The sequence below is a fragment of the Rhamphochromis longiceps genome, linkage group LG3 (genome assembly GCF_057381845.1).
Source record: "Rhamphochromis longiceps isolate RC_006_pf linkage group LG3, R_longiceps_female_GT1.1, whole genome shotgun sequence".
NCBI classification, from domain to species: Eukaryota; Metazoa; Chordata; class Actinopteri; order Cichliformes; family Cichlidae; genus Rhamphochromis; species Rhamphochromis longiceps.
The window spans coordinates 5,274,037-5,298,117 of record NC_140559.1 but is presented as its reverse complement, the minus strand read 5'-3'; the positions used below and the strand labels follow the sequence as shown (position 1 = coordinate 5,298,117).

Below are 24,081 nucleotides of genomic sequence, written 5' to 3'. Positions count from 1 at the left end.
CCTTTTTCTGTTCTCCTAGTTTTTGTCCTCAGGTTTGAAGTGTCTGTGTTGTGCAGCTGGTCTGGTCTGTCTCTAGACAGTTCAGGCTGCACCCACCAGTAAATGGTGGAGGCTCACAAAGACATACTCAACACACAAGTTTCTGAACTCTGCATGAGGGTTTCTCCGACGAAGTGAGGGCCGTGAGGCACAGCTCCCCGTCCCCCGGTGACCCTGCTAGGTCCACCTTCTTAGGGAAACCCTCTGCAGAGGAGCTGACAGAGCCAAGAACTTGTGAGTTGTGTGTGTCCACTCAGGCATCATTCATACTTGTTCTGTAGGCAGTTCCTGTCAGAAGGAGGAGGCACAGCAGGAGCGTCGGGGGGCGGAAGACGGTGCCTCAGTGCCTCTCTCCTTCTGACATTGTTAAAGAAAACCCAACAAATGTATAATTACAGTATTTATATATTTACATGTAGGTAATGTCCTCAAGTTCTGTATAACCACTCTTTCCTCTCTGTGTGTTTGTTTCTCGTCTGTTGTTGTGTGTGTTTGTGTGTATTTGTCTCTTTCAAACAGGTGCCGGTCCTCACCTCTGCAGTGCTGCCGTCTCCTGTAGCGCTGCATGGTTCTAAGCTAAGTTTCCTTTCCTTTTTCTGTTCTCCTAGTTTTTGTCCTCAGGTTTGAAGTGTCTGTGTTGTGCAGCTGGTCTGGTCTGTCTCTAGACAGTTCAGGCTGCACCCACCAGTAAATGGTGGAGGCTCACAGCGACATACTCAACACACAAGTTTCTGAACTCGCATGAGGGTTTCTCCGACGAAGTGAGGGCCGTGAGGCACAGCTCCCCGTCCCCCGGTGACCCTGCTAGGTCCACCTTCTTAGGGAAACCCTCTGCAGAGGAGCTGACAGAGCCAGGAACTTGTGAGTTGTGTGTGTCCACTCAGGCATCATTCATACTTGTTCTGTAGGCAGTTCCTGTCAGAAGGAGGAGGCACAGCAGGAGCGTCGGGGGGCGGAAGACGGTGCCTCAGTGCCTCTCTCCTTCTGACATTGTTAAAGAAAACCCAACAAATGTATAATTATTTATATATTTACATGTAGGTAATGTCCTCAAGTTCTGTATAACCACTCTTTCCTCTCTCTGTGTTTGTTTCTCGTCTGTTGTTGTGTGTGTTTGTGTGTATTTGTCTCTTTCAAACAGGTGCCGGTCCTCACCTCTGCAGTGCTGCCGTCTCCTGTAGCGCTGCGTGGTTCTTAGCTAAGTTTCCTTTCCTTTTTCTGTTCTCCTAGTTTTTGTCCTCAGGTTTGAAGTGTCTGTGTTGTGCAGCTGGTCTGGTCTGTCTCTAGACAGTTCAGGCTGCACCCACCAGTAAATGGTGGAGGCTCACAGCGACATACTCAACACACAAGTTTCTGAACTCGCATGAGGGTTTCTCCGACGAAGTGAGGGCCGTGAGGCACAGCTCCCCGTCCCCCGGTGACCCTGCTAGGTCCACCTTCTTAGGGAAACCCTCTGCAGAGGAGCTGACAGAGCCAGGAACTTGTGAGTTGTGTGTGTCCACTCAGGCATCATTCATACTTGTTCTGTAGGCAGTTCCTGTCAGAAGGAGGAGGCACAGCAGGAGCGTCGGGGGGCGGAAGACGGTGCCTCAGTGCCTCTCTCCTTCTGACATTGTTAAAGAAAACCCAACAAATGTATAATTATTTATATATTTACATGTAGGTAATGTCCTCAAGTTCTGTATAACCACTTTTTCCTCTCTGTGTGTTTGTTTCTCGTCTGTTGTTGTGTGTGTTTGTGTGTATTTGTCTCTTTCAAACAGGTGCCGGTCCTCACCTCTGCAGTGCTGCCGTCTCCTGTAGCGCTGCATGGTTCTAAGCTAAGTTTCCTTTCCTTTTTCTGTTCTCCTAGTTTTTGTCCTCAGGTTTGAAGTGTCTGTGTTGTGCAGCTGGTCTGGTCTGTCTCTAGACAGTTCAGGCTGCACCCACCAGTAAATGGTGGAGGCTCACAGCGACATACTCAACACACAAGTTTCTGAACTCGCATGAGGGTTTCTCCGACGAAGTGAGGGCCGTGAGGCACAGCTCCCCGTCCCCCGGTGACCCTGCTAGGTCCACCTTCTTAGGGAAACCCTCTGCAGAGGAGCTGACAGAGCCAGGAACTTACGAGTTGTGTGTGTCCACTCAGGCATCATTCATACTTGTTCTGTAGGCAGTTCCTGTCAGAAGGAGGAGGCACAGCAGGAGCGTCGGGGGGCGGAAGACGGTGCCTCAGTGCCTCTCTCCTTCTGACATTGTTAAAGAAAACCCAACAAATTTATAATTATTTATATATTTACATGTAGGTAATGTCCTCAAGTTCTGTATAACCACTTTTTCCTCTCTGTGTGTTTGTTTCTCGTCTGTTGTTGTGTGTGTTTGTGTGTATTTGTCTCTTTCAAACAGGTGCCGGTCCTCACCTCTGCAGTGCTGCCGTCTCCTGTAGCGCTGCATGGTTCTAAGCTAAGTTTCCTTTCCTTTTTCTGTTCTCCTAGTTTTTGTCCTCAGGTTTGAAGTGTCTGTGTTGTGCAGCTGGTCTGGTCTGTCTCTAGACAGTTCAGGCTGCACCCACCAGTAAATGGTGGAGGCTCACAGCGACATACTCAACACACAAGTTTCTGAACTCGCATGAGGGTTTCTCCGACGAAGTGAGGGCCGTGAGGCACAGCTCCCCGTCCCCCGGTGACCCTGCTAGGTCCACCTTCTTAGGGAAACCCTCTGCAGAGGAGCTGACAGAGCCAGGAACTTGTGAGTTGTGTGTGTCCACTCAGGCATCATTCATACTTGTTCTGTAGGCAGTTCCTGTCAGAAGGAGGAGGCACAGCAGGAGCGTCGGGGGGCGGAAGACGGTGCCTCAGTGCCTCTCTCCTTCTGACATTGTTAAAGAAAACCCAACAAATGTATAATTATTTATATATTTACATGTAGGTAATGTCCTCAAGTTCTGTATAACCACTTTTTCCTCTCTGTGTGTTTGTTTCTCGTCTGTTGTTGTTGTGTGTTTGTGTGTATTTGTCTCTTTCAAACAGGTGCCGGTCCTCACCTCTGCAGTGCTGCCGTCTCCTGTAGCGCTGCGTGGTTCTAAGCTAAGTTTCCTTTCCTTTTTCTGTTCTCCTAGTTTTTGTCCTCAGGTTTGAAGTGTCTGTGTTGTGCAGCTGGTCTGGTCTGTCTCTAGACAGTTCAGGCTGCACCCACCAGTAAATGGTGGAGGCTCACAGCGACATACTCAACACACAAGTTTCTGAACTCTGCATGAGGGTTTCTCCGACGAAGTGAGGGCCGTGAGGCACAGCTCCCCGTCCCCCGGTGACCCTGCTAGGTCCACCTTCTTAGGGAAACCCTCTGCAGAGGAGCTGACAGAGCCAGGAACTTGTGAGTTGTGTTTGTCCACTCAGGCATCATTCATACTTGTTCTGTAGGCAGTTCCTGTCAGAAGGAGGAGGCACAGCAGGAGCGTCGGGGGGCGGAAGACGGTGCCTCAGTGCCTCTCTCCTTCTGACATTGTTAAAGAAAACCCAACAAATTTATAATTATTTATATATTTACATGTAGGTAATATCCTCAAGTTCTGTATAACCACTTTTTCCTCTCTGTGTGTTTGTTTCTCGTCTGTTGTTGTGTGTTTGTGTGTATTTGTCTCTTTCAAACAGGTGCCGGTCCTCACCTCTGCAGTGCTGCCGTCTCCTGTAGCGCTGCATGGTTCTTAGCTAAGTTTCCTTTCCTTTTTCTGTTCTCCTAGTTTTTGTCCTCAGGTTTGAAGTGTCTGTGTTGTGCAGCTGGTCTGGTCTGTCTCTAGACAGTTCAGGCTGCACCCACCAGTAAATGGTGGAGGCTCACAGCGACATACTCAACACACAAGTTTCTGAACTCGCATGAGGGTTTCTCCGACGAAGTGAGGGCCGTGAGGCACAGCTCCCCGTCCCCCAGTGACCCTGCTAGGTCCACCTTCTTAGGGAAACCCTCTGCAGAGGAGCTGACAGAGCCAGGAACTTACGAGTTGTGTGTGTCCACTCAGGCATCATTCATACTTGTTCTGTAGGCAGTTCCTGTCAGAAGGAGGAGGCACAGCAGGAGCGTCGGGGGGCGGAAGACGGTGCCTCAGTGCCTCTCTCCTTCTGACATTGTTAAAGAAAACCCAACAAATGTATAATTATTTATATATTTACATGTAGGTAATATCCTCAAGTTCTGTATAACCACTTTTTCCTCTCTGTGTGTTTGTTTCTCGTCTGTTGTTGTGTGTGTTTGTGTGTATTTGTCTCTTTCAAACAGGTGCCGGTCCTCACCTCTGCAGTGCTGCCGTCTCCTGTAGCGCTGCGTGGTTCTAAGCTAAGTTTCCTTTCCTTTTTCTGTTCTCCTAGTTTTTGTCCTCAGGTTTGAAGTGTCTGTGTTGTGCAGCTGGTCTGGTCTGTCTCTAGACAGTTCAGGCTGCACCCACCAGTAAATGGTGGAGGCTCACAGCGACATACTCAACACACAAGTTTCTGAACTCGCATGAGGGTTTCTCCGACGAAGTGAGGGCCGTGAGGCACAGCTCCCCGTCCCCCGGTGACCCTGCTAGGTCCACCTTCTTAGGGAAACCCTCTGCAGAGGAGCTGACAGAGCCAGGAACTTGTGAGTTGTGTGTGTCCACTCAGGCATCATTCATACTTGTTCTGTAGGCAGTTCCTGTCAGAAGGAGGAGGCACAGCAGGAGCGTCGGGGGGCGGAAGACGGTGCCTCAGTGCCTCTCTCCTTCTGACATTGTTAAAGAAAACCCAACAAATGTATAATTACAGTATTTATATATTTACATGTAGGTAATGTCCTCAAGTTCTGTATAACCACTCTTTCCTCTCTGTGTGTTTGTTTCTCGCCTGTTGTTGTGTGTTTGTGTGTATTTGTCTCTTTCAAACAGGTGCCGGTCCTCACCTCTGCAGGTCGCCAGTCTGTCGCAGGGCTAACACACAGGGACAGACAACCATTCGCACTCACATTCATTCGCACATTCACACCTAGTGACAATTTATATTATCCAATTAACCTATCCCCATAAGCTGCATGTCTTTGGACGGTGGGATGAAGCCGGGGTACCCGGAGGGAACCCACACAAACACGGGGAGAACATGCAAACTCCACACAGAAAGACCCTGGCCTGATGGTGGAATTGAACTCAGGACCTTCTTGCTGTGCGGCAACAGTGCTAACCACCGTGCCACTGTGCTGCAGAGCTGTACGTTTTAATTTGTTTCCAAAACCCCGCAGTCAGGACATGCTACATTGTATTTAGATGGAAGCTAGCGAGCTAACTTCCTGCTAACTTCTCACTCTGTTAAATGTCATAAATTCCATTTTCACGGATGCCTGGATGTTAAACTCAGTTGTTACACCTGGTGTTATGGAACGCCAGGACTGCCATAATGAATTAATTAAATACACCATTAAATAATTAATTAAATGTGGCAATAATTAATTAATTACATAAATATTTACGACACATGCTATTAATTAATTATTTACACATTTAATTAATTATTTACACATTTAATTATTTATTTATTTCACATTTTAATTAATTATTGCCACATTTAAATAATTATTTAATGGTGTATTTAATTCTCTATATAATAATATAATAATGTATTTAATTCCTCCTTAAACATGTTTTTAATGTTAGTTATAATTCAGAATTGGCGACTGAAACACGTAGGACACATAAGAACATCAGGAAATAAAACACCGATAAATATAACCTCAGTAAAAGAAGTCAGCGGGGGTTATTACAGCTGTGTACCGGGGCCTGCGCTTTGTCGGTGGTAATAACAGCTCGATTGCTTGCGAGGCGACCGGGTTTGCCGTGAGACTGGGCAGACATCTCCGAAATCATCGAAGCACTTTTGCAAAGAGGCTGTATCTTGACAAACCGACCAGACACATGAAGATTAAACCACCAAAATATTAAAACGGTATTTGGTGACACACAAACAGAGTTTAGTTTAGTTCTGTTAGTTTCCACAAGCTGGCTGTTGTGTGCTAAAAACAATGGCCACCAGGCCAAAGCAATGGTTTAGCCTCGATCAGCATTAGCCCCGCCCCCTGAGTTTGATGGGTGAGGCTGACAGATAAAATTATTTCATGGTGAGACCTGAAGGAGTCAACTGTGCCAAAATGAATTAATTAAATACACCATTAAATAATTATTTAAATGTGTCAATAATTAATTAAACTGTAATTAATTAATTAATTAATTAATTAATTAAATGTGTCAATAATTGATTAATTACGTGTGTCGTAAATATTTATGTAACTTACTTATTTCCGATTTTAATTAATTATTGACACATTTAATTAATTATTTAATGGTGTATTTAATTAATTCATTATCGCAGTCCTGGCGTTCCATATGGTAGAGCAGAACGCTGATAATTTTATTAAAGATGAAAGACTTAAGACAGTGTTTGAACTCTCAGTAATGCCACAGTGATCATTTGATATATGGACCTGCAGCAGAGTTTAGGCCCAGACACGGCTAGTGACGTCACTTTGAACGATCGGATAATTATTCACCCCTAATTAGAATTAGCCGCTAATGGCAGCATTATTTGCATTAACTCCTCACATCGTTATAATGCAAATAATGCTAACTTGCATTGAATTAGACTGCTGTTATTAGCTAATGCTATTTAGCAGTAGCTGCTCACATTGTTATAAAGCAAAGGAAAACGATATGAGCATTAGGTTCTAATGCGTATTTGCCTTAAATTAGACATAGGTGCTAATAGGGGCCTACGTCAGCTCAATGTTGTGATGCCGTTATTAGTTAATAACGGCAGCCTATTTAGCATTAGCAGATAATGTTGACCTTGGCCCACTGGAAAAGTTCAGAACTAAAGATTTAGGAGTGTTTCTCGATAGCTCTTTCTCATTTGAGAAACAAATAAATTCTGCTTTTAAAACCAGCTGTAAGGTTTATATTGTTGATTGTCATTTATGCTTAGAAATATTTAATCATATATGCTTAGAGTTGTATAATCGATTGCATGATGATAGAGGTTTGATCCTCAGTAGTCTGTAAAGACTCTGTGTGCCTTCCAGAGTGCTCTGGCATGCACACCACAGTCTTCTATATCTGCTGTATTTAGATTGAAATGTCTGTATTAACAGTTCTATAACCTTCTTCTGAACATGAATGGAACACTGGAGAAAATGAACTGTTCTTCTGAACATGGCTTCTCTTGCCTACTCCTTGCTGCTAGAGACCTGGCAGCGTTTCCTCTCGCATAGCCGAGCCAGATTTGGCCTGAGGGAGGAAGCAGTTGCGACCCTCAGTATGTCTTGAAGATGATCATCCGTAAGTCTGGACCTGTACTTGGACTTATTGAAGTTCAAAGTGGAGAAGAGCTTTTGGCACAAGTATGTGCTACCAAAAAGGCACATGGTCCGCTTGAACATTCGGGAAAGCCGAGGGAAACTAGGGCTCAATTCTCTCAAAAATTGTCCAAGCTTGTCTGCTTTTCCACTCACCTCCCTGAACTTTGCTTTGAGTTCAGAGTTGCACTGCAGCTCAATGAGCTCCATTTGAAGCACAGAAGGGGCATCTTGCACATCAAAGGAGAAGGGGTCCGCAAACATTTGAAAGGTGGCTCTGTGTGTCTTGAAGTCAGCAAATCTGTGATCAAATTCCTCCTGTAGCATCAAAATGACATCAACATACTCGTCAGCACTGAATGGTGTGCCTGCATCCACGAGTGCCTTGCATGCTGGGAAGTGGCAAAGGTTTGTCTGAGAGAGCTGAGCTTTCCAGAGCGCCAGTTTTGTGGAGAATGCTCTCACGTTGTCATAGGCAGCACTGACAAGTTGCCCCTGGCCTTGTAACGTCTTGTTCAGTACATTAAGCTCATGTGTCATATCAACAAGAAAAGCTGAGTCCATGAGCCATTTGGGATCAGTTAGCACAGGAACACTAACTCCATCCTTCTCCATGAAGGCTTCACTTCTGCTCTCAACTCAAAAAGTCTCTTTAATACATTTCCCCTGCTGAGCCAACGTACCTCAGTGAAGTCGAGCACATCCCCATATTCTGACTCCATTTCCTCTAAAAAAGCACAGAACCTTCGGTGCTTTAAGCCCCTGGATCTGATTTGGTTGATGCATTTCACAACAATAGACATCACATTGTCAAACTTCAGGCATTTGCTGCAAAGGACCTGCTGATGGATGATGCAGTGCAGAGCAATGGCCTCCTCCACGCCTCTGTCATGTTTGACATCAGCAGGACTTTAAAATGAGGAAATGCCGGGCGGGCGTTTCCCCACACCTGACCCTCATGAAGACTGAAAAGACAAACAAAGTAAGAACAAATGACTTAATCTGTAACATAATAAGATGTAAAGAAACATGTAACTGAGTATTCAGCTTCATTTGCAGAATGTTTGATTTGCCAGCAACTGAATGCTTCCACACACAAACCCGGCATAGTGAGTGAAGCAATGTTACTTAACAAATAGCAAATCATAGCAAATACATAGAAACAGAATAATGTGTTTAATATGCAAAAGAAGAAGTAGTAAACACATATGGGACAAATGGAGACCATTGCAGCTCATCCACCAGTGGGGTAAAAAGAGCAACCAAGAAAGTGGCAGCCTGCACGGCCACAGATGTGCTGGAGGAGCTAGAAGCTCTACCCATGGAGAAACTCCTGGAGAACCTTGCTAAGCCTAACAGGGGACAGGTACTTCTGCCCAACCTGGCAGCCACAAAGTGAACTCATTTAGGTAAAGATAACCACATGAATGTGGAGCACCAGTGTTCAGTGTGATGGGGGATGAGGTGATGCTGCCCAGTCTGACCACTTGGCGTCTGTCAGACAGGAAGCTAAGGATCCAGCTGCAGAGGGAGCTGCTCAGTCCTAGATCCTGCAGTTTCCTGTCCAGCTTCGAGGGAACGATGGTATTGAATGCTGAGCTGTAATCTACAAACAGCATCCTCACATACGTGTCTCTCTTCTCCAGGTGTGACAGGGCAGTGTGTAGTGTCAGGGCTATGGCATCATCAGTGGACCTGTTGTGGCGGTATGCGAACTGTAGAGGGTCCAGTGAGTCGGGTAGTGCAGAGCGGATGAAGTCCCTGACCAGCTTCTCGAAGCATTTGCTCACGATGGGGGTCAGGGCTACAGGTCGCCAGTCGTTCAATGAGGAGATGGTGGAGGATTTGGGTACAGGGATGATGGTGGCCATTTTGAAGTAGGCTGGGACTACAGACAGAGAGAGGGAAAGGTTGAAGATGTGTGTGAACACTCCAGCCAGCTGAGCCGCGCATGACTTGAGGACGCGGCCGGGAATCCCGTCCGGAGGCGACGGAGAGCGCGCACACGCAGCTGGGGGCGGAGAAACGCGGATCCCGGGGCGTACTACGGAGCCCATAGGCTTAGGCCGCCGCTCGGCGTCCCTCTCCCGCAAGCGTCTATCGATCCTACCCCGGACGCCGGGCCGCGGACCATGACATAACCTTGTAGACTTCATTATGTTCCAGCTGCTCTACAGACGCTGTGACCTCCAACTTAAGCAGGTCGTAAAGTATGTGCAGCTCAATAACTTCATAATCAGACCCTGTGGTATTTAGGCAGCAGAACAACTAAGAATAACAACTACAAATAATGTTTTTAGGTTTCTGTTGTACTGCAAGGTTCTGTACAGGAGAACCAAACCAAGAGCAAATATTACGTCTCATTTACACCTGAGCACGAAGAGCCATCAACATTTAGCAAATTGAATCATCTTTGTTTAGATGCAAGAAGAATCATATAGAAATGAAAAAGTAGAAATAGAAATCCAGAGCAAAGATATCCTCTAATTCAGCGTAGCACATGTGCAGCTGCTGCGATTCACGTAAGCATTCGGCTCGTCGCTGTTGCAGATTTTTCTCTCGCTGTTCTGGCTCACAGCGCTGCAAACACAAAAATAAATATCCCCAAAGGTGTGAAAGGGAGCTAATTAGTAAGAGTATTGTTACTCTCCGCAGGAGTAGTCCAGCAGTAGAAATCAGTCCAATAACAAGGTGTGTAACATCTAGCAGGGTGACAGAAAAACCCAGGGTAACTTCTAAGGACCTCAACGTCTCTCTCACATTGTGTTTTTTAAACATGCTTCCATTTGTCACTTCAGTCTTTACTCTGAAATACAGGAAGAGAAATCATGGCTGAAACAATTTCTCATGAAACCAGGGGTGTGGTCCAACAGTCAGTTTGGTGAGGAAGGTTCCTAACTGAGAGAAGTGACCCAGAAGTATCTGTGTAGCAGCCACAATGAATCCAGACCATGAGCTTTATTAACTGATCAAAGTCTCTTCTTTCATCTTCTGTATCATTCAGTTTGCATTGGTAATGCCCATTATTGTAATGCTTTTTTAAGACGAGCAAAACTTTATTTCACTTTGGGTTAGCTGGGATAAGTGATGGATGGAGGGAATTTTACTTCAGCCACAGAAATCCTAAACAGGAAGGAGGAGCAGAGTTACAGTGGATCACTATCCAGCAGGGAAACAAGGTTTATTTCAATTTCTTGGCCATGAGTGAGATTTACTGAGTGGGCAAATTAGGGAGACGACACCATCAGATCCCGAGCCCTCCATGTGTTAATCAAGAGACGGCTGCTGTGCTACATCCATAAATAATGAATAAATTAGGAGCTAAAGCTGAAAGGACAGTTTATTTGTACCATCTTCACGTGAACACATTCAAGAACATCACAGATGAAGAAACATTAAAAACTTCCACACTACATAAAGCAAGAAAAATAGTTTTTCTTTCAGGTGGTTTCAGAAAAACAGAAACATCAAACATCTCCAAGACTCTCTTTGAAAGAACTAAAAACCTTTGTTCTCATGGTCCAATCATGAGTGAACTCCCCGATGAAGCCTTGTGTGCTAAAACATGTCAGAGTTTTAAAGGTTAAACATGAGTTTCCAAAAAACGTTTTGCTGGAGAACAATGAACTATTTGACTGAGTTTCAATCATTTACAGACGAGCAAAACCAGGACAGAGAAAAAAGGACAAAACTGACTCAGTAAAACAACAGAAAAGAAGATCCCATGTAGATCTGTATTATGTAGAAGTTCAGCCCAGCAACCAGTTCAGTTCAACACAAGTTTAAATGATTCCATCTGAACTCTGTGGAGCCTGATCTCAAGCTTTTTGAGTCTGACACAGAAACCAGAGGATCTTTCTGTGTCTTCAGATTCACTGTGATCCAGTGATGGGAGTGATTTCAGCCCTGAGTGATCGCGCTGATGTTTGCACAGAGCAGACAATGAGGTGAATGTTTGGGCACATTGGTAACAGTGAAACAGTTTATTAGTAACGTGGGATCGTTTGTGTGTAGAGTATGAACTGAGATTCCTGAAGCTCTTGTCACACTGGTCACAGCTGTAGTTTCCTTCCATGTGTGCACGTTCATGCCTGTTACGATTACTTGACTGTGAGAAGCTTCTCTCACAGTGTCTGCACTTGTGTGGTTTCTCTCCTGTGTGGACTCGTTTGTGTGATTTAAGCTCACCTTCAGTAGTGAAGGATGACCCACACTGATCACAGAGGTGCTTTTTAACCCCACTGTGAAACAGTTCATGTCGTTTTAACTCACTTGTTGTGGAGAAGCTTCTCCCACATTCTTTGCAGTATTTCAGTTTGTCTCCAGTGTGTCTACGTTGATGTAGTTTTAGGGTATTTTGCCGACTGAAAGTTTTTCCACAGAGGTCACAATGAAAGTCTTTCCCACCACCACAGTGATGACAGGGTTGAGAACTGGATCCATCTGTGTCGCTCTGCTTCTAAACAAAGACACAAAGACAGTGTAAGTCAGTCCTTCAACATTTGTATCCTGAACGTCGCCTGAAATAAAGAGCATCTCTGCAGACGTCCAACTACATTTGACTGTTTCAGTTAACACACTCAGTTTACTGGGCTGCAATAACTACAATACTACCACCATAATACTACAGTAATACTAAAATCATAACTGAAAGGAAAATCTGAATAATCACTCAGAGCTGCTTTTCCATGCAGTAGAATTGCTAACATGCTAACACAGTTTAATGAGCAGAGTTGTTCCAAACAGTCAGGCTAAAATGACAAGATAACAATATAAATACATACCTCACAGTAGCTGCACTTGTAGAGTCTCTTTCTGGTGTGGATCTGTTGGTGTCGTCTCAGGTCATGTGGAGATTTAAAAGTCTTCTCACACAGGTCACATTGATAAGGTCTCTCCTCAGTGTGGGTAAACATGTGTCGTTGTAAGTGTGTGTGAGTTATAAACTCTTTGCCACACTGTTCACAGCAGTACACATCATGTCTGGTGTGAATGCGTAGGTGTGTATTTCGGCTCCCTCTCCGGCTGAAAGTTTTTCCACAGATGTCACAGCTGTATGCCTTAATTCCAGAGTGGGTAACTAGATGCCTCTGTAAGTGGCTACTGCGAGTAAAAGCTCTGCCACACCGATCACAGCTGTACGCTTTAACTCCACTGTGGATGAGTTGGTGTGTTTTTAGGGAACCCTTCAAGGAAAAAGACTTTCCACACAAGTCACAGCTGAACGGTCTCTCTCCAGTGTGGATGACCTGATGCTGTTTTAGTGAAGCCTTCAGAGTAAACTCCATCCCACACTCGTCACAGGTGTATGCCTTAATTCCAGAGTGGGTAACTAGATGACTCTGTAAGTGGCTACTGCGAGTAAAAGCTCTGCCACACTGATCACAGCTGTATGCCTTAATTCCAGAGTGGGTAACTAGATGCTTCTGTAAGCTGCTACTTTGAGTAAAAGCTCTGCCACACTGATCACAGCTGTACGCTTTAACTCCACTGTGGATGAGTTGGTGTGTTTTTAGGTAACCCTTCAAGGAAAAAGACTTTCCACACAAGTCACAGCTGAACGGTCTCTCTCCAGTGTGGATGACCTGATGCTGTTTTAGTGAAGCCTTCAGAGTAAACTCCATCCCACACTCGTCACAGGTGTATGGCTTAATTCCAGAGTGGGTAACTAGATGCCTCTGTAAGCTGCTACTCTGAGTAAAAGCTCTGCCACACTGATCACAGCTGTACGCTTTAACTCCACTGTGGATGAGTTGGTGTGTTTTTAGGGAACCCTTCAAGGAAAAAGACTTTCCACACAAGTCACAGCTGAACGGTCTCTCTCCAGTGTGGATGACCTGATGCTGTTTTAGTTTAGCCCTCAGAGTAAAACCCTTCCCACACTCGTCACAGGTGTGTTTTTTCTCTCCCTTTCTTCTGTGAGGTTTGTCGGCCTCCTGAGAGCGCTGACTTCTGGCTCCATGTTGGTCCTGCAGTGACAGAGATACAAACAGAGGCAGTGAGTGAAATGCAGTCGTGGAACAAACTCAACCTTCAAACTCCATTAACACTAGTTTTAAACCTGAAGGTGGAGCGTGGCACCAAACACCTTAAAGGTCTCTTATCCCCACCTGCTGGTAGTTCTAACACATTACATCCAACCTGCTGTTAAAGATAATTCATGACTGTTCAAACACTAAAATCATGCACACACACACACACACACACACACACACACACACACACACACACACACACTTTTATAATTTAGATTATTTTGTTGTTTCCTATTACATATTTCTATAATTTGTATAGATTTATACAGAATTATTCAGTGATAATAAATCCTATGTTTGTTTATTCTAAAGGAACCCCGTTAGCTTCCACAACAGATGTTGCTCGTCTTCCGTCAAATACTCACATAAAATATTACACAATAAAGTGGATTCAAGATATCCACATAATTTCACTCTTACATCCACAGTGAGGTTTCACAATTGTTCAAATATAAGCAATCAATAATAATAATAATAATATCAATAACATTGAGGCACATTACACAAATTTCAAAAACAAATCATGTCTTACAATATTTACAACAACTAAAAGCTCTGTAAATCGGCTTTTAAGTGTTCATTGAAGTTTTGAATAATTCTCTAATTTTTTAAGGCAACTTATTCCACTTAAAAGTTGCTCTAAATGTAACAGTTTTACAAAACGTTACTTTTAACTCGAGCATTTACTAAATTGCAGCTTGTTGAAAACTGTGTAATATGATGATGTATTTCATCTGGATACTGCAGCTGAGCAGAATAAATGTGGTGTGTTTAACAGAATTGCTTTCTTTAGAACTACAAGTAAGCCATAGAATATTTTAGCCTGTACAGGAAGCCAAGAAAGGTTATTATGCATTTGATCAATATTAGTATAGTATGAACATCTTCACACTAATCTGGACGCCTTATTCTGGACTAACTGAAGTCTGTTAAGATCTGTCTTATTAGCTGCTGACCAAATGATTGAACAATACTCCAGATGAGACATTACTAGTGCATTAATGACATCTTTCATAATGAAGAAGTGATACACAAAGAGCATTTCATAGCCATAGCTATGCCTTGTCGGCAGAGTTATGTGACATTAGTGATGTTTGTACTTTCAGCGTTAACTTGGTTTTAAAGCCTTTAAAATATACGCCGTTCAATAGTCGACCTTAATCTGACAGAGAATGTGATGATTTTGTGGATAATTAAACTCACTCATATATCCACAAACACAACAAGCTGAAAGTCAGTGATGCTGCTCGGTTTGCAGTCCTGAACATCACGGCACAAGCAGGATTCACTGCACTGTTAATGTTAGCTGTGTTATATTGCTGCCTCTGTTCGGTGGTGTCGAGCCAAACGCACTTTAACGTGTGTTTGAACGAGCTGACGGTTCACTCGTTAAGCTGAAAGAAAGATGCTTTAATCACAGCAGTCACACATGTGTCCACTGCACCATCTGGAACTCTTCTTGTTTACACTCGTAATAACACAAACACTAAATCCTGCTTCTCTGGTGCTGTTGTGTAGCAGTGTGTACACCTGAGACTGTCACCTGTCTGTCTGTCCTGCACTCTCTCTCTGTTTCTTTCTCTCTGATTGTGGAATAAAAGTATGAACATGTGTTTATAAGTTACACTTGTGTTTGAATCCTGCAGCTTATCACACATTTGATTTCCATGTGTGACGACTGCAAGTGTCCAGAGTGAGGACAGACTGAGGGAGCCACTGCTGCACATCATCTGTGAGGCTTTGCAGCCCTGATGATCCACCAGGACAAACTCAGCAGTGTGTGAGGAAGAGGAGGAGGAAGAGCCAGCAGCAGCTGACAGATGGAGAGAATAGACAGACTGTTCCCTGTTTGTGAAGGACTGCTAGGAAAGTTTAACATAACTGTCTGTGCTGAATCAGTCTTATTAGGTAATGTTCAAATAATGTGATCATCCCAGTGTTTTCAGTGTGGGAGAAAGTACTCAGGGCCTTCAAGTTACACACTATGAAAGACAGCAACAAGTTTAATGTTCAGAAACCTAAAGTCTGTATCAGCAGCAGAATGGAGCTAAAAATAAATGTTGGTTTCAGTTCTATGAAGCTTTGAGTATTTTGGATCAGTAGCTGCTGTGTTTGTTGCATCATATTGCTGTAACTGTTTATATGCTTTATATATTCTGAGCTAAGTTGATCTATAGTGTTACATCATATTCTATAAGGATGTTATGTGTTTGTAGACTTTCTGCCCAGTTTGACCCATTTAGCAGAAGTCAGCCTGTTTAAGGCTCTGATATCTATTCTGTGTGACTTAAAGCAGTTATGACATGGTCTGATTTTCTCACCCAATAAAGGAATATTTCATCTATCAGTCTACTCTTCATTCTATCAGACACAGTTATCACAGCTCCTACATTTGCTTTTACACATATATGTAAGCACTGAGCCAAATTTAGTAATGCCAACAATATAATAACTATAATATTGGCCATATTATATTTACATCACCACAGTGAGATGACTTTAGTCTCATGAACAACATCAGCTAATTGTTATTTACAGCTAATCTTAAACGACTGTTCAGCACAGAAATGAAGCCCAACAATCATGTTTCACAGTCCTGTGGTCTCAGCCTCAGATACTCATCAAATCACACAGAGCTCATGTAGAAACAAATGAACTAAATATGTTCTCCATCATTTCTGTCAAACAAAGCTGTATGAAACGTTTCCAGCTGTTAGTATCATGGTTGCTAGGCAACCTGGGCAGCGCGACGGAGGCTAGACGTCCCATTTCACGAGCCTACGAGCCTCGCACTTCGGCCTTAGCGGTCTTTGAGTACGCGGCCCTTGAGGACTTTAAAGCTGCAGAACCTGAATCGGGATACAGCCATGATGATCTCCAGCCTCGTGCTCGCCAACATTCTCACCTGAGTTAAGAAGACGATCACTGAAATGGTCTCAGCAGGTCCTTTGATGACAGCAATGAAATGCAGTGGTAAGGCTTTTTGGGGATTAAGTTCGTTTTCATGGCAAAGAAGGACGATGCAGTTCATCTGATCACTCCTCATAACATTCTGGAGTGCAGGCAAAATGCTATTATAAAAACTTAAGCAGCAACTTCTCCAGGTTCCAATATTTATGCAATTCTCAAACCTTTTGGCCACGACTGTATAACCTCTTCTGAAGTTTAGTGGATATTATACATGGTTATGCTCAGGATGTGTCGCCCAGTTTCCACTGGAAACGCCTTTTGGTTAAACTGTCAGCGAGGAATTTGCATTTGCACTGTTACATTTTTATATAACTTTAATGTACATAAACAACAGCTGCTTGTTTCAGTGAAAATACATTGATGGGTTTTTAATAAAGTTGTGCAGCTGTAAAGTATTTTGTCTGGTGTCAATTCTATCGTCAGCTACATCGTTATGGCAAATGTTCAGATGTATATGGTGATAAATATCTTTGGTCATATGGTCCTGCTCTGTCTGTCACCTTCTGTGTTGAGCTCATTGTTTCCTCTGTAGTGGCTGAGCTGAGTCCAAGTAGCTGAAAATGTTCCTCTGCTGCTCCGTCAGACTCTCCTCCTCCTGCTGATCAGCTGGGACACAAAACAGATCTTTGTTAGGCTCCACACTGCACTGAAGAGTCAAAGTGTCTCATATGTTCATCTGACAAGTAAAACAACACATTTTTGTTTCCCGAGGTGGGCAACTTGTTGGAAACAAACACAAAAGGTTTGAGCACTGATACCTGCCATTGCTGGCATTGAAAGATGCAACGCCAGCAATGTGGATTGTCAAGACTCAAACCAATCATCAAGCAAAGACAACAGGGATCAAATGTACCGCATTTTGATCCGGGACGTACTCTGCATGAAAACAAGCGCTCACTCTTCCTGCTCAACAAATGACAAGGGCGGAGCCTTATACCACGTGATACAGAAGCTGTGCCGTGTGATGCTAAAATTAGCAGGGAAACAACAACGGAGAGCACGTCAGGGATGACGAGAAAGTGACAGGAGAAAATCCGTCCCGGTCAACCACCCAAACATCAATAACGGGAACCTTATACAGCGCTTCCCTATACACGTCGAACTCCCGCAGGCACAAAGACATTACGGAGGCTATCACTTATCACCTCACCAAAGATATGGCTCCATCAACACTGTGCAAAACGAGGGATTTAGGAAAACGATCAACACCCTAGACAAACGCTACACAGTGCCGTCCCGCAACTATTTTTCTATTGTTGCACTACCTGCTCTGTACACGCAGCGTCGAGCAACGGTGGAGACGGAATTTCAAGCAGGACAACATTTTGCTGCAACAACAAAACGTGAGACATTTGTTGTTTTATGTTTATTTATTGTTATGAGAGAATCATGATCTCAATTCTAAGCCAAAAAATCGTGATTCTCATTTTATGCAAAATCGTGCAGCCCTAACATTAACACAAAACTATTGTTTCACCAGAGAAACACACATGAAGAGAGAGAGAGAGACAATAACAGCTACCAAACAGTCGTCATAATTCGTCACACAATGAGAAAAGGACAAATCAACAAGTAACAATGACTAATTAATATTAAAATCTGTAACATAATGTATTGTTTGGAGTTTAGTCTGATTGGTTCAGGATGACCTGCCATTATCCAATCACACGTCTGCTTACCTGCATCTTTTCTCTTTTTTCTAACCTGAGCACCTGATGGCTTTGAACTTTTATTGTCCATCTTCCATTGGTTTGAATTTTGCGCTCCAGTACAAACACAAATCCCCCAACCCGAGGATCAGCACAATTAACCTAACAGACCTACACCTTAGTTCACAGATTCACTTTGTCTAAGGTTGATTTCTGGGATTTCACACAACCCAGGATTCAGATCGTGAATCCATGATGGGCTTGGATTTACATCATTATAAATGAAATGTGCTCTACTTGGAAGCAGCCGGCCCCGCCCCTTTTGACGGGTTGTGTGAGACTTTAAATCATCAAACTGTAAATTATAAATTTAAATTGTTATTGATCCTTTACCCCGAGTCCTAAAGTGTAGATTTATTTTCTTACGGTGTGTTCACACCGAACGCGATGGACGCGAATAGAGCGTCAGGTTTACATGTAAAGTCAATGGAAAGGCGCGATGACGCGCGATTGCGGGTCCCGCGAAAATTCGGAAGCAGACTTGCGTCGCGAAAACGCCAAAACGCGTGAAACGCGCGTCAGTGTAGCGCATCTGGCGCGTTTGACGCGCGAATAAAACCACGCGCGTGAGTTTTTGTGTTGCATTTTGTGCATACGCGCGTTTCGCGTCTACCGCTCGAGTTGGAAAAATCTGAACTCCAGCGTCAAATCGCGCCGCGACAACCAATCAGGAGCCTGGTGACGTGGCTGTGACCTAGGTCAAAGGGGCAGATCCAGCCAAATCCCTTCATACTTCAATGGAGGGAAGGCTAATCAACGCGTAGCAAACAACTCGGAGCTGTACGACACCAGCTGCTTTCTGTACCGAGACAGGAATAAAAAGGACCGAGCTTGGAGGAAGATATGTGAAGAGATCGGGCAACCTGGTAAGTTCATTCATTTCTCTTTTGAAAGTTTTCACTGACCCGGGGAAGCCGCACAAAAGCTAGCAAGCCACTGCTATTTTCCCACTGACGTACAAATACCGTTCTGCTTTTATGAATGTTGTCATATAGGAATATATATTTTTTATTAATAAACAGCACACAGTGGTCCCGCTCATCCGTCACTGCTTCGCTTTTTCGCTGATTTTTTTATTGCACCGTACAGCATTGCATTCTGCAGCCTGATTGACAAATCTGCTCCGTGTTGTGTCTCCTGCGCTTGCCAAATTTATCATGTTTGGTTTTGATAACCATCGCGTCCAATAGAAAAAACAGCACAAAAACACCCATAACTAAGACCCTCATTCGGAAATAGACACCTGCACCGCGAGGGAAAAAGGTGCACGAAAGTGGCGGGCAGATGAAGACAAACCGCGGCATAATAATACTTTTACGTTTTGCAATCTACAAAGGTTTGCACTTTGAGAATCAATTGTGAGAACTGTGACCAATGTTCATGTGTGTGTGTGGAAAAAAGTGTATAAAGTGCGTGGCCAGGGGCTAGTTATTCTGAGAACCCCTGCTGCAATAAATGAGGGACCACTGTCTACTCTACGATTATTATATCCAACCTGTTAACATTTAATACTGTATTGATAGAACCAACTGATTCTGCAGCAGAGCATCCCCAGTCCCTGAGCTCCTGCTGCTGCACCCACAGATATGTACAGCAAGCACTGATACCTTTTTAGTCGGTGGGATTGCCTTGTGATCACCTTTACTAAATATCTAAAACCAATCTGATTATATCCTGTTTTTGTTTTTTTCAATGTTGAAATTAAAATCTAGTAGCAGCCTTCTCATTTCTTTGTGTTTTGTGCTGTTTTACAGGCCCACAGAGGAGGACGGCTCCGAGGCAGATGAGGGACGGGTCCCAGGACGGTCCATCGGCGGTGGAGCTGGCCATCCTGGAGTCCCTGAAGAGTTCACACCAGTCTCCAATGGAGCATTTCCTCCTCAGCCTTGTTCCTGCTCTGGAGAGCAGCTGGTCCTTTTTATTCCTGTCTCTCTGTAAATTCTTATATTTTATATATTTATGTTTAATGTTTTTCTGTTTGAGAATTTTAATATTATTTCAAATAAATTTTTATAATGACTGATGTCTCAGTTCTACTACACAGCAAATGTTGGCACACGACTTGACACATGTAGAATTTATTTCATATTATACTAATGACAAAATATACTAATACAGTGGGATGCAAAAGTTTGGGCAACCTTGTTAATAGACATTATTTTCCTGTATAAATCGTTGGTTGTTACAATAAAAAATGTCAGTTAAATATCATACAGGAGACACACACAGTGATATTTGAGAAGTGAAAAGAAGTTTACTGGATTTACAGAAAGTGTGCAATAATTGTTCAAACAAAATCAAGCAGGTGCATAAATTTGGGCACCACAAAAAAGAAATGAAATAAATATTTAGTGTATATCAATGTGTGTGTCTCCTATATGATATATGGGGTGCCTTTGTCTGGATGTGCTTCCCATCCAGAGCTGCACAGCACAGAGGAAAGTTCCAGCGCTCCTGGAATCCCTCTGTGATGGACCGCCAGTCTCCAGGTGAAGGCACAGCCATGAAGTCGTCCACTAGACAGTCCCAGATGGACGCCGCTGCCTGGGGGGTGATCTGGCTCACCGTGGACACACCGACTCTGAAACTGAACGCGATGGTCCTGAAGGAGTCCCCGGTGACAAGGAACCTGGACAAAATTGTTCAAAATCAGTATTATGTGTGCTGCAGTTACAAAATACATTATTCAAATTCCAAAATACTTTTGTGATGTCAGATTTAAATCACAAAACTTAAATCTTACATAAAACATTTTGTAATTATAAGGATAATTACAAAATGTATATTAGATAATATCTAAAACAGTTGTGTTTTGTTTTAACTTTAACATATCATAATTTGATTGGTAGCAACTTTCACAACTACAGTGAGCCAATCACTCATAATTCCTAAACATGTCAATCAGGTAGGAATGAAGTGAGACATTAATAGAAATAAAGAGCTGTATGTTGACATGTAGCCCTTTCCTTGCTTAAATCATTAATATTTTTGAAAAATTAATCTGTGATAAGACATAGCTTATCAAGATAGAACCATGTAACTAAAGATGAACCAAACTGTTCAGTTTTATCTAACTCTGTTTTAATAAAGGCTGGTGACCCCTGCTATAGAGTCTGACAGCTGCAGGGATTATATACAAACATTCAACTATCCCAGAATTAAACCAGGTCTAAATATAAAGGAGTGAGTATCACTACAAGGTTAACTCAGTGGTCCTAATGCTACAGTTTGATATCAGCAAACACCGAGCGCATACATTGATGTGACACCACAGCCATGCTATCATTGCAAACACTGATAACAGCATAAATCGAATTAAATCGGGACTTGATGAGAGCTTCTGAGTATCACTAGAAATATTATAAAGAGTCGTCTCTGTACCACAGTTTGCTTTCAGTAAACACCGACAGCATTCACTGTTAGCATAGCACATCCATGTTAGCAGTGTATAAATGGATGGTTTAGCATATATTAGCACAGGTATCATTAAAGAACTACCGTATTAAATACTTTTACTAACCTCAGGCAGACGGACAGGCGCTCTGCAGGTGGGATTGAGCGCCTGTAGTTGGTGTCTAGGCGGGCGATTCTGGGACCGACGAGGGAAAGCAGGTCCTCAAACTGGCCGACGGTGATAGCGCTGGAATCGGCCGTCATCCAGGCGCAGCTCCTGGAGCAAATGGTGAAACTCACCAAACTGCTCACGCCTCTGGAGGACCTGATGGACCCAGGTACGGCGAGGACGTCTTTTACGCTGCTGCTCTGCTCTCCACAGTACATAGAGAAGGGAGAGTCTCTCTTCAAGCGCTAGCTCGACAGCTGCCATCTTGCAAAGATGTCTGGCACAACTTCCTCCCACATTCCTCCCACATTTCCGGTTGACGATGGATTTTTCTTGGACACGCGTTGAGACGCGAATGTGCACGCGTCAAATTAGGGGCGTTTGGGGCGTTTTATTCGCGTCCATCGCGTTCGGTGTGAACACACCGTTACTCTTCTTATATTTATTGTTTGTGTACTTGCACCGCTGTAACTGCAGCCTCGTCGTCTCGTCTCTCTATATGCTGGACTGTCTGTGGCGGAGATGACAATAAAGTTTACTTTGACTTCAGCAGCGCGCAGGCGCACCGAGGGCTCTCGCGCTCACTTTATAGAATTTAGAAAAAACATCGGTGCAGATTATAAGTCTGTATCATAATATCTGTTTGTTGTGTTGTTTTTATTTTGTTTTGCGAGTTGGTTATTAGATGCCGCTCCAGCCAGCCAGAGACTCCCCGCCGCCCCGCCCTCTCCTCCCTGTGCCGCCAGCAGCAGGCGCACCTCGCAAACGGAGGGCGCCCTTACTCCCAGCAAATGGCTGATAGAAAACCGATCGGTGCCTACGAATTTCCCAATATGCGCTGGCATGACGTCGGGGAAGCATGGGTACGACCGATTATTTTATTTTTTTCTTGCCAATGCCCGTGATGCCCCCCCACCACGATGCATTCTATTGGTTTGCACACTTACACACACCCAGCTGTGGTTTCCTGTTTTGCTGGACTCTGGAGAGCCCCGCCTTTAACGCTCTTCTCTCACAGAGAGCAACAGAAAACTTGGAAAAACTCCAGATTGACTGAACTCAGTTCAAAGTTACCTTGACACCTTTAGATGTGAGACGTAGTGATGGTCCGCTTGAAGCTGACGCTCCGGTGCGTGTGTCAGAAAGATCAACGCGCTGCTTCAGAAGCACCGTGTCGAGGCTTGGTTCGTTTGGCCAGAGTCACGTGATCAGTGACGTCTGAAGCTTCGTTTAGAACGTACCTTTTTTTAAATCGAACTTTATTGAAACACAATGAGTATACAACATACAAACAGATGAAGTTTACAAAAGAACAGAACATGAACATACAGAACCAGAAGTAAAAAAATTATGATATGAGTAGGCGAAAAAAATCAACATATTGTAACGTGCAGTGGAGATGAAGCCAGCCGCGGAGGTGTGCAGGTGGATAGCGAATGAGCAACAGCTTCTGACTTTCCAAAAAGTACTCATTTATTTACAATATCAAAAATAAAAGTGCTACCTCTACCACACATTACTAAAGAGCACACTAGTCCGCGTACACACGGGAGCATCCATTACAGGAGGAGTGCGAAGAAGAACAAAAAGGGGGTGACACCAGTCGTGAGACAAGAGGCGCCGCCATGTGGTGATACACTGCATTACAATAGCAACTGTTATATAGTCCCCCCCTGGTGAGAAAAAGGCTGTCCTCAGCCGTACACAGCTGAAAAAGCACACACCACACCAAACAGTACCCTATACATAGAGGTTACAGCTAAGATTGGTGCACACACACAGGGCAAAAGACCATTTAAAAATGAAATTGGTGAAAATAAGACGAATATGTACAGTTTTTTTCACTTTTTTCTTTTGTTCTCTTTTTTTTCTAAGTAAATGCCAAGAATGAACCAAACAGAAACATCTACATATCATGACTCAAAGTAGCAATGCAACAAGACAGCATCAAACAGGTTTAACCAAAACATTTCACTTCAGATCAAGCCTGGTTGTGTGAAAATCATTAGTCCATCTTTTGTTGCTCCAGCCAGACGTAACTCTGGGGCAACGTCTGGGCCTGAGATTGTAATGTCCACCAGCAGCTGGGTGCTGGACAGATCTGGGTGAAACACTCTCTGGAACAGCGCCCACACCAGAAGAAGAGTCAATGTCCGGTAAATCAAAGGGGAATGGCTCAGAGTCAATGTCAGTGTCTGCAGGGGGGCCAGGGTGGGCCTGAGAGTCAGAGTTCAGACCCTCTGCGGTCTCTCTCTCAGCAGGCAATGAAACAGAATGTTCTTTGGAAGTGAGAGAGTCCCAGGTATGGAACGGTTGCATGTTCACAACATGATAAACACCTGCATCCACACCGGAGTCCACCCAAGTGAGCCTGTAATTAACATCACTGAGTCTCTGAGATACACACGAGAGTCCCAGGTATGGAACGGTTGCATGTTCA

The 24,081-nt window shown here is 43.8% G+C and overlaps 3 protein-coding genes across 9 annotated transcripts in view; 1 reads left to right on the top strand and 2 right to left on the bottom strand.

Moving 5' to 3' along the window:
* The window catches only part of LOC146672618 (uncharacterized), a 117,551-nt gene that overhangs the window by 56,314 nt on the left and 37,156 nt on the right, over positions 1 to 24,081 (top strand). The window lies entirely within an intron of this gene.
* Positions 7,237 to 7,980, bottom strand: LOC146672621 (general transcription factor II-I repeat domain-containing protein 2-like). The gene has a single exon (XM_085400889.1). The coding sequence runs from the start codon at positions 7,978 to 7,980 to the stop codon at positions 7,237 to 7,239; it is 744 nt and encodes a 247-aa protein (XP_085257015.1).
* Positions 7,627 to 24,081, bottom strand: part of LOC146672608 (uncharacterized) — a 322,020-nt gene continuing 305,565 nt past the window's right edge. For 2 of the 7 annotated variants that reach the window (XM_085401288.1, XM_085401289.1), the window contains exons 2-4: positions 16,871 to 21,841; positions 12,150 to 13,334; positions 10,667 to 11,824 (exon numbers count right to left, since the gene is read on the bottom strand). In XM_085401288.1, the coding sequence (XP_085257414.1) occupies positions 11,132 to 11,824; positions 12,150 to 13,334; positions 16,871 to 16,888 (1,896 nt within the window). In that variant the 5' untranslated portion in view covers positions 16,889 to 21,841 and the 3' untranslated portion in view covers positions 10,667 to 11,131. Of the gene's footprint in view, positions 8,331 to 10,666; positions 11,825 to 12,149; positions 13,335 to 16,870; positions 24,079 to 24,081 lie in introns of those variants that run through there. The other 5 variants (XM_085401291.1, XM_085401285.1, XM_085401287.1 and 2 more) reach the window with 5 other exon arrangements.